The sequence below is a fragment of the Meriones unguiculatus genome, chromosome 4 (assembly GCF_030254825.1).
Source record: "Meriones unguiculatus strain TT.TT164.6M chromosome 4, Bangor_MerUng_6.1, whole genome shotgun sequence".
In the NCBI taxonomy this organism is placed as follows: Eukaryota; Metazoa; Chordata; class Mammalia; order Rodentia; family Muridae; genus Meriones; species Meriones unguiculatus.
The window spans coordinates 93,305,929-93,316,657 of NC_083352.1; the positions used below are offsets into that span (position 1 = coordinate 93,305,929).

Below are 10,729 nucleotides of genomic sequence, written 5' to 3' on the forward strand. Positions count from 1 at the left end.
TCTGCCTCCTGAGAGCTGGGATTAAAGGCATGCACCACCATTGCCCAGTTTATCGCAGGCTCTTAAACGCTGCTGAAGACCCCTGTCACAGGCACAGAGTGACCCACCTTCAAGATAGGACTCGTAGTCATCCGGCTGCTGCAGGAAAGCTTTGAGGTTGTTGAGGATTTTCTGCTGCCGCAGGTAGTAAAGGATTTTCTTTGCGTAGTATTTCCAGGTCAAAGCTTTCCTGGAAAGCAAGCAAACATGTCACCAAGAACTTCAATTGTCAGGCTTTCACCCATCACATCACACGACACGTTAACAGAACAAACACAAGTGACACACACCTGCAGCCCAAGGGCTCTGTGCCCTGACCTGACAATCTGACAACATACAGATATTCACACCCTCTCTATCTCTGGAGAAAGGCTGTGAACAGTACTCTGAGAAGTGAGGTGCGCTGTGCCTGTGCCCAGGGCCTGCTTTTGACACTAGGGCTCAGGCTGGTCCTTCTGTGCTTTGTGGCCCAAGGAGGCCTTCTAGGCTCATGGTTTCAAGCGCATCCACACTGATCACCTTTCCAGAAGTTACTTTCCAAAACAGGTTTTTCCAAAGAACTTACCCCTGCACCCTCAGCTGTTACTCTGCCTGGATAACTGGGGGCATCCTAAGCCTTCTCTCTTTGGAGTCACCTCTCCTGAGACACAGTGAGCTGCCAGACTGTGAGGGTCAGACCTCTGGGCCACCCTGAATGCCTGGCACCCCTCCTCCCAACACCCTCACATGAGCACCTGTCACTAACCCGGCCAAGTTGGCCCAGCCTCTATGGTGTATCACTACTCTCCTCCTGCCTAGCTCCTGCTCCCACGCTCTCCCTTCTCACTTCTCGCCACAGCATTCGAGTCGCAGTGATGCATACATCCACTAGGACAGGGCCTCTGCCCAATTCTCCCCTTTTTACTTCCTCACACTAGAAGCCCAACTTTTAGTGACGACCCAAAATGCCCCATCCTCCATCGCCTCTGAAATCTCAGTTCCAAAGGCTCTTGCTGCTCCTTTAACCCTGTGCCTGGCTGTGTCGCCTCAGCACCTGCTATTCCTCAGTGGAATGTGCCTTCCTCAGACACCTGTAGCTGGTTCTTGTACCCCTCTTGGCTCTCTGCCCACACGGCCCAAGTCAGGCCTCCCCCATCCTACCTCAAATGCTGCCCCACAACCCCTCACACTCGTATCACGCAGCATTTCTCCTAGCACATCCCACCTCCTGCCAAGATAAACAGCTTAGGTGTTTTTCTCATTACCCCAAAGCTTGTGAAGGCAGATTTGGGGCTGTTCACAGCTGTATCCCCAGTGCCTACAAAACGCCTGATGCACTGAGGATGTCCAGAAAACTCACTGCATGAAGCACTTCCTTTGGTCCTCCAAACACACAGGTCAGTGAGGAGGCAGGATTCCGTGTGTGGTGGCCTCTAAGAACAGTAAAATCTTCCCCCGCCCCAATCTATGGAGAAGTCCATAACCATCTACAGAGCTGTGTGCTTCACCTGCTCTCTAACCTGTTGTAGAAACTCACCTCTAACAAACAAAAGTGTGGGGCAAATACCATACCAACACTCAGACCAAGAGGCACAACTCTGAGACACCTGTCACAGTCACATGTCATGTCTCAGTGACCATTTCCCGCATCTCTATGGAGCAGTGTTCTTAACCCTCCTAATGCTATGTATGACCCTTTAATACAGATCCTCATGCTGTGGTGTCCCTCAGCCATAAAATTATTTTCGTTGCTACTTTATAACTGTAATTTTGCTATGGTTCTGAACCATAATATAATGATCTGATATGCAGGATATCAGATACGCAACCACTATGAAAGGGTTGTTCCACACCAAAGGGATTGAGACCCACAGGTTAGAACCACTGCTCTAGTGTGACCACCAACTCCCATCACTAAACTGCTCAGGAAGCTTTAGGCCCCTCCCTCTGTCTCCCTACTTTAACAGTAGCTTCCCGTAGTTTAAAATACATTCATATGAGCTTTAACTTGCTCTGAAATTGCTATTGGAAAGTAGATGGAGAGGCTGGCAAGAAGGGCACCAAGCCTGTTTTGATCTCCAAAATCCGCAATGGTAGAAAAAGCCAATTCCTACAAGCTGTCTCCTGACCACCACATGCACAGGGGCATGAATGTGCCCAAATATACAGTGATGAACAAGACACATACAAGAACATAAAATAAATACGCTACAAAGTGGCTGGACTGGCTCCATGAGATTCAGACGCCAGGCTCCATGAGATTTAAGCTGCCACCCAGGAGGTGTAGTCTTCCTTCAAAAGCCACCCGTGGGTGCAAATCAGTGGTAGATGCCTGCTTCACCAGCCTTCTATGCCCAGCACCATAAAGAAAAAAAGGTCTATGTCTATGATCCTGTCAGGAAGCGGAGGCAGGGCCTGCAAGCGAGGCCAGCCTGGACTACAGAGTGAGACTTTGCCTTAAGAAAAAAATAATGTAGAAATAGAAGTTGGTGCCAAGGCTTGGTGTCCCTTCTGTGAGATGTGTGGCAATTGCTGCTCAGTACTAGGTCTGCTAATTCCTTAGAGGTAAGTCTCACTGAATCAGCCTTTCAAATTTATTAGACTGCCTGCAAAACCCTCATCTGTTCTTTAGTTTCTCGATGGTATGAAAGGTAGAAAAAAAAAGGATAAATGCTCAGATTATCCTTTCTACTCATATTTCAAATGATGAGATCTGATTCTCCTTCAAAGACCAAGTAACTATCTTGAAAATAGGACTGTCTACTGTAGTCCAATATGCGCTGCCTCCACCAGGCTGCCACCCCAGCTGGCACACTGTTGGCCCACGGACTCATCACGAAGGCCTCATACTGAAGTGAGGGGCTGACAGCAGTCTTGGTTCCAGATGCCAAGAAGGTCTGGGCTCACTTTGCAGACTTCTGACATATGTATGAGAAACAGCCATTTCTCCATGACCCTGGCTTGCACTGGGGGAAGTAGAGCTGAGATGGCAGTCTGCAAGCTGGGACAGCCATTTCTGCTTGGCTGGTCATGAGTTCACACTGACACTTCCAATTCAAATTCAAACGTATGCAGCTCTGACTGCCTTCTGTGTGTATCCTTATTCCCGAAAAATTCTGCCCCTCCACAATATCAGAGATGACATGACAGTTATTCACTGGCTTCATTGCACATCTCCATCCTACACATAAGCCTGGCCCCAGTGTAACGACTAATTCACCTGTCATTTCCCTGAGGATGAAAGCAGCTGAGTAGTCTACCCACGGTCTTTCCATAGTCACTGCCCAATTTCCTTTTTTACTTTAAAAAAAAAAAAAAAAAAAGTTTAGGTTTGTTATTGTTTGGGACTGCCCAATTTCCTTTCTTACTAAAAAAAAAAAGTATCGGTTTGTTATTGTGCAGGCAAGTGTGTGTGTGTGTGTGTCCATCTACATGCATGCGCACGCACACCATGGCGCTTACGTGGAAGTCTGGGGACAACTTGCAGGATGTACTATGTGGATCGCAAAGATGGAACTCAGGCTATCAAGCTTGACATCAAGCAACTGTATTTACCCATCTTGCCAGACCACTGCTTAATGTTCCTCCAGCTACACTGAATCTCGTCTGGGCTCCTGCTCTAACCACACACACAGCACTTTTCCTGGACAGCTTTCATTCGGAGCTAGGGATCAAGTTAATATACATCCAGTGCTTACCAGTAGCCTTGAAGCAGACTATCTCTGCGGTTTTGGGTTTCAAACTCCACTTCTAGCAGATATGTCAGAAAGAGACCAAAGTCTGATTTCTTCCAATTTGACAAGTTTGTCTTTAGCCTTTACACTTGGAAGTCAGTTCAGCTGGATATAAAAATCTTTGGCTGGCATTTCCTTTACATCTTGGAATACCTTTTCCCTCTGGCATAAAGTGCTGCTGTTGAAGTCTGAGGAGACAGTCTTTCTTTTGCATAGAAGTGACTTCATCTCTTCTGTATGGCTATCCAAGGGCCCTTTCTGATTCTAAAATCCAGTAACCTTATTACAAATGTCTTGCTGGACAAGAGCCACTCAGGCCACTTTCTCAGGCATAGTACAAGCTTTTTAATGTATTGTGGTAAACTGTTCCTGCAGGCCCTGCTTTTTGCAGACTACAAAGAATAGCACAGGTGTGGTCACCATGAACTCAGGGAAGGGCATTTGGGTATTCAGAGAAACTACACGCTCCTCACCCTGCTCTCCACAACAGGAATGGATGCAAGCAGGGACACCAGGTACACTGGCATCTCCAAACATTCTAAGAGGCACACCATTTCCTGTCGTTACGTTTGTGTCCCACCAAGGGCAATGTCGTTTCAACACTCGTTTCCAAAACGACTAATACATACTTTCCTGGACTATACAATTTCAGTTTTTCTGATGACCTGATAGGTTGGTAAAAGCAGCCCTTCCTAGAGATTTTAACATTCCTGTGAATAGTGAATTCCAAGGTGTTTCCCATGACGGTCAGTCAGCTGGGCAGTCACTCTCCTTAAAAGTGCCACCCGCCCCTTTCCCTGGTATGGCAGCCTCTGCAGGACACTGAGAGCTTCCCAGCCTGGCCTGCCCAGACACTGTTACAGCATCAGCTGCTCACTCTTCAGGAGTGAGTTTTAAGGAGAAGGATGATTTACTGGTTTCCAGCTGGGCACCCATCCCATGCCGTACTCCCCACTCAACAACCTTCCTCCCCCCCCCCCTTACTGGGGACCTCTCCTGCATCCTTCTGTCCAGGTCTGTTTCTACAGAGCTCTGTTCAAATCACAAGTTCCCTCACATTCTGTCCCAGTAGCTCACAGACAGTGCACGCTTCCCATGACACTAGTTTTAACACTTTTTTTTCTTGGCTCTTTTTGTAGATTTACTTTTCTGTACTTATTTTATGACAACATTATCCAGTTGGAAAAACAACCAAACAAAATAAAGACCTTCCCATCCTCAAGCCTTAGCTGCTTCTTTGTGTCTACCTAGAGCAGCGCTGGATTGTGTTTTGGGGAGAACATCTTTGTGATGTCTTTGTACATTTTTTCAACACACTGCAACACTCTGACCTAGGAAACCTATTCCCAAGAACCCACATGGCTAAGAACTGAACCCATTGTAGTACAGTAAGTGGCCATCCACCAGCCAGGGAGACCCGCAAGACAGAGGGCAGCTAAGGGATCTCCTCCTCTAACAGTCAACTGGGACAGACTGGGATAATTCAGAGAGAAAAGCAGAGAAGGGTCTGTCTTCCATACAGCCCTAATTCTGTAAAAAATGCTTCCTTTTTCCCTTTTCTCATGTAGTTAGGATAAGACAAGACAAAGTAGGTCATTATTTAAAACTACACAGGGGGCTGGAAAGATGGCTCAGTGAGTTCCAGAGGACCTGGGTTCAATTCCCAGTATCCACACATGGTAGCTCACAACTGTAACTCCAGTTCCAGGAACTCTAGCACTCTCATACATGCAGGCAAACACCAACATACATTGAAATAAATATAAATCAACAAACAAACAAAAACCACATAAGTAGGGCTAAGAGCTCAGAGTCAGACCACTCACTTGGCCCTGGATTTGACATTCAACACTAAAGGAGTGAAGTCAGGAAAGACCACCATAAAAGTAGGGAGTGGAAAGGATGGAAAGAGCATAAGAAAAAAGTTCACCCCAACAAACTAAAGCCAATAAAGTGTACTACACACATGCTGTACCTAAATATTACGAAGCCACACAATACTGTCAGTGTGTGCTTCAGTGCACACATAAACCTACACACACAGGGATTGGGGTTAGGAAGCACCCAGGCCCTGAACAGAGGCACCCCACCTCTCCCTACAACCCCCCATAGGACAACCTCTGACATTTACCTTTAATTTTTTATCTCCGACCTTTAACACAGAGGGTCTCACCCACAGGAACTTAGGCTGCAAGGCAAATCACTGTGAACTGGAAATTAAGCTTTCCAGCAGAAAGTATAAAATATACCATCCTAAACAACAGTAAGAGGTAAGGGTTTACTTTTATTTTAAGTGATGTGTCTGTATGGCTATGTGCATGTGAATTTAGTTGCTCGAGTAGATCAAAAGAGGGATCAGATCCTGTGGCACTGGGGTTATAGGTAGCTGGGAGCCACCCAATGTGGGTGCTGGGAACTGAAGCCAGATCCTCTGTACAAGTAGTTCATACTGAGCTGTCTGTCTCTCCAGCCCCTAAGAGGCTCTTTTTAATAGAAGTGTGTTTGTGGAGGACCCAGGCTCACCCCCACTTGCATCTTAAAATCAACTCTATATTACTAAGTGCAACGTAGGTTGTTACTGTTTAAGACAGTGACAACAAGAAACAAAGGTCGGTACGCACTTGAGTACGTGTGTGCAGGTGTGCACGTGGTGCGTGGATGTGAGCATACGTGGGGGCCAGAGGTCAGTCTCAGGTGTCATTCCTCAGGAGTCACATCCCCTGGTTTTTGAGACAGTCCCTCACTGGAGCCTGGTGTTCTCCGTGTGGCTAAGTGGGTGGCCATCAAGGACAGCCCTAGGAAAGCAAGTGCAGGACTCTGGGGATGAAACTTGGGTCCTCATGTTGCAGAGCAAGCTATACTGACCGACCTTCTCCCCTGCCCTCCTGACAATTTTTGAAGTGTCACTTTTCATTATTTTGAGATAGGGTCTTATTCTGTATCCCGGATGTTCTGAAATTCACTATGCAGCTTTCAAACCTGCTGCTTCTGCTGCCCCAACTTCCTGAGCACTGGGATTAAAGGCATGAGCTCCCATGCATAGCTTTCAGGATGTTTTTGACCCAAGGCTGGTTGAACCCATAGACGAGGAACCCATGGCTACATGGACTGACCGTGTGTCAACTGTCCTGGTATGTTGATCTCACATACACAGAGATTTTCAAAATGGTAACTATGGCAAAATGTGAAGTATCTAGAAGCACCATGGTTCTTCCACACATGCCACAGCAATTCCCCCTGCAGTCATTATGGTGGTAACCCCGGGAAAGCCATGGCTTACCTTCCTTCCATGTTTAGGATGCACACCAGCTCATCCTCAAAAAATATCTCTGGACCCTCAAGGTTTTCAATGTCACTAAAGCCGTTACAAGGAACCTATGGGGAAGATACACACACAGGAGGCCTCAATCATGACAGTTAGCACAGCTGACACTGGCAGAAACACAGCTGAGCCACAAGTGAGGTGGCCACACACAGAGACAGAAACAGTAGCTCTTGCGCGATCCCCTAGGTCCTCAGGGCAGAAAGCAACCCAGAAACCATAGCACATTCAGACCCTGGTACTTAGAATTACACCCTCATACTCTCACAGTCTGAGTTTCTAAGCATGGTGGCGTTGAATCCTCATGTGCGGACAAAGAACTCACACAGGTCGATGGCTGCAAGACTCCACTCTCCCGTGGTACATGTATGCAGAGGCCGTGGCACATGTGTGTTGGGATGGAAGTACACATATGTTGAGGTAATGAAGCAATGGCTGTTGAGGTGGAGACACATGTATGTTGAGAATCTTGGGTTAAAGTCCGGGGATTTTCCCCAGTTTTCATCTTGAAAGCAGCCACAGTGTTTAGGGGTAACTTGTGTGCACGTGGGGAAAACAAGAACACCAGAGTGCTGAGGCAAACCAATCACCCACCCATGGATCCACTCCAAGGGTGCCCCTGCTGTGTTCAAGCCCTCCACACATTCTAATTAAGTAGTGGTACAGGGAAAGAGGAGGGGGAAAAGTTCAACAATCCATCATTGTTAGATAAAGGCATAGGCTGTTAAAAGCACACGCAAACCCAGCTGCCTCACAGGGAGAGCCTGTGAACCAGTAGCCTGTGCCCAGAAGTGTCCTACATGTCCTGCACCAGGACGCCTGTGTGTGCACATGTTGAGGCCAGTCCTGATCACCTGTGATTAGAATGGCCAGGGCACTGTTCCAGACCAAACAAAACCTTGGTTCATTCTGCTGTTCATGAGCATTTCAATAAACAAATTGGGAATGTCTCTTTGTAATTCCCATAAGAGACTGAGATAAAACGTGTTCAAAGTTTAAATCTGTCCTTTTGAAACTTGAAACACCTTAAAAACGCCATTCATAAATTCTGTTAACAGCAGAGTGGAAAATCAGAAGCAATCTTCAGAAAAATGACCTTCATCAAACTAGAAGGGTAAAACAAACAATGTCAGCTACAATGATAGATGCCCAATCTATGGAGGAACTGAAAATATTAAGAGGGGACAATTTCCTAGTCCTATAAAAAGTAGCGTCAGGAACGGACACCAATTTCCATGTGACACTGTGGCCATGGGAAAAACAACTACGTCCAAACCAGAAAAGAACCGCACATTTCAGCCATTAAAGAAAAGCAACACACAAATTGAGCCAGGCCTGCAGGTGCCTACTTGTAATCCCAGCCCTCAGGAGGTCAAGGCAAGCCTGGGAACTCCTCTTACAGACCAAAGAGCTTCACTGATAACAAAAACTCTCAAGTGCCAGGAATAATGGATGCCAGGCAGTTTTCTTCGGGGGAGCACCGACAGGCAGCTTAAACCTCGATTCCCTAACAAATAACATAGCAGCTCACTACTGAGTAGGTCGGCATTTACTGCAGTAGCCTTCCTGGGAAAACAAATGCAAGAGCTTTAGAGTGTTCAATCACTGATGACTCTCAAATCACGCAGTGCTTACACAAAGCCTGTGTAACGATCTTGAAAAGAGACGACGCTTATCTGGAACCCAGTGGACACCGCCCTGTGTGTCTCTCCCGGTTCTTTAACACCCCACTCTCCCTGGCTTTGGAAAAGTAGGGCTGGCAGGGACAAATGGCTCAGTGTTGTTGGAAGGGAGGGGAGAGGGCACAATGACTCTTATAGCATGTAAGTAAGGAACTGTGTGCTCATTGAAAAGGAAAACAGAAAGAGCCAAGCGGCTAAGGCGGGCAGGCACGTATGTGTACGTACACACACACACACACACACACACACACACACAGAGCATGACCAAGCCTGAGCCACAGAACAAATGCTTACGTGCTCTGAAAAGAACCGTTTGGAGAAGGAGGCTACAATCTTCCGGGCTTCTAAGCCAGCTTTCTGCCGAACTTTATATTCCTCTAACCAATTGACGTAGTCAGTGGGACTGTAGTGCTTCATCAGGGAGGGCCACCTAAAAGGGGAGAGAACACTCTTCTCAGCCCCACAGAGATGGCAAGATCACTGACAGCTGAGGAGAATGCGAAGGGGGGGGGGGACCCTGGCAGCCTCTCTAGTTGCAATCTCCATCGGGTATTGCATGCACTCCCTCACTACTCAGATGCAGTGACCTTGGCGTGGCGACGCGAAAGCAGTGTTTCCACCGCCAGCACCCCCCACCCCCAATCTCTGTGGTGGCCACCATCACAGCGATGATGCCTAACGGTTCGCACTGATGGCGCGCCTCCTCAGCACCAGGCCCTGCAACCGGGCCACATCTCATTTGATCCCCACTCTGAAAAAAGAAAAAAAAAAGGGGGGGGGTCTTATCGCAGAATGGAAGCCCCGGACTGTCCAGAAGGGAGGTGGACATCAGTCCCTCCATCCCCAAGGTCACGAGCAGGTCCGATCCCGGCATCCTAGCGAGCCGGGACTGCGCGCACGGCGGCACGTAAACATTTTGCACTGAGCGGGCCACAAAAGACGCGCGTCCCGCAGCCGGGAGGCGCGTGAGGCCGCCGCCGCGAGGTTGCGGGGAGGCCGGGCCGCAGGGCAGCTGACGCGACCCCATCGGGGCTCCGGGAGGCCCCGGCTCAGGCCTTTGTCTACGGCCGCGGGAAGCGGGCCCGGAGGAGGCGGCGCGCGGGCGGGAGGGTGGCGGGGTGGGGCTCACGCCAGGCCCGGGCCGAGGCGCTGCGGGACCGGAGCGGACGGCTCACCTCACCCGGAACTGCTCCTTCCACACCTGGCCGCTGCTCTGGCACACCTCGCGCAGGCGACGGCAGGTGCTGGACACGCGGCCGATGTCCAGCGCGGTGAGGGAGCCGCTGCAAAGGATGTACTCCAGCACCTCGCCGGGCAGCTGCACCAGGCAGCTGGGGCCCGTCGCTTCGGTCGCGGCCTCTTCGGCCAGCGCCGGCACCACCTCCATAGCGCTGTCCCCCGCTACCGCCGCCATTTTGTCCGCGTACCTGAGGGGCCACTGCGCGGGCGCGCGCACACAGGATAGGGAGCCTCGGAGGCCAGCCACGCCCGCCCAGGGGCGTGGCCAAGGAGCGGCCCGCCCAGAGCAGGTCCCGCCCACTCGGCCCGGAGTATCGGGAATTGCTTCTCTGATCCCGACTATTGCAGCGGCGTTTTAAAAATTAAAGCTGGGTGCTCGCTTCGGCAGCACATACGCTAAAATCGGAACGATGCAGAGAAGATTAGAATGGCCGCTGCCCAAGGATGACACGCAAATTCGCGGAGCGTTTGCTGGGAGGTGGTGGCAGGCGCCTTTAATCCCAGAAGAGGCAGGGGGATCTCGGAGTTGGAGGTCACCGCTGGTGTACAGAGTTCCAGGACACCCAGGGCTACACAGAGAATCCCTGTCTCCATTAACAAAATTAAAGCTAGGAGTGGGGAGCTGGTGAGATGGCTTAGCAGGGAAGCTTGGTACCCAGAGTTCCAATCAAGCAAGTTGTGCTCAGGCCTCCACCTTCCTGTGTCACCCGAGTGCACAAAACACATACACATAT

At 49.4% G+C, this 10,729-nt stretch overlaps 1 protein-coding gene and 1 pseudogene across 5 annotated transcripts in view; one reads left to right on the forward strand and one right to left on the reverse strand.

The window, feature by feature from the left end:
- The window catches only part of Fbxo21 (F-box protein 21), a 35,716-nt gene extending 25,508 nt beyond the window's left edge, over positions 1 to 10,208 (reverse strand). For 3 of the 5 annotated variants that reach the window (XM_021642702.2, XM_021642709.2, XM_060382529.1), the window contains exons 1-4: positions 9,932 to 10,208; positions 9,051 to 9,186; positions 7,033 to 7,127; positions 108 to 229 (exon numbers count right to left, since the gene is read on the reverse strand). In XM_021642702.2, coding sequence (XP_021498377.1) covers positions 108 to 229; positions 7,033 to 7,127; positions 9,051 to 9,186; positions 9,932 to 10,170 — 592 coding nt within the window. In that variant the 5' untranslated portion in view covers positions 10,171 to 10,208. The remainder of the gene's footprint in view (positions 1 to 107; positions 230 to 7,032; positions 7,128 to 9,050; positions 9,187 to 9,931) is intronic. The other 2 variants (XM_021642725.2, XM_021642716.2) reach the window with 1 other exon arrangement.
- Positions 10,209 to 10,367: 159 nt separating this feature from the next.
- LOC132653915 (U6 spliceosomal RNA) lies at positions 10,368 to 10,465 on the forward strand (annotated as a pseudogene).
- The last annotated feature ends 264 nt before the right edge of the window (positions 10,466 to 10,729 follow it).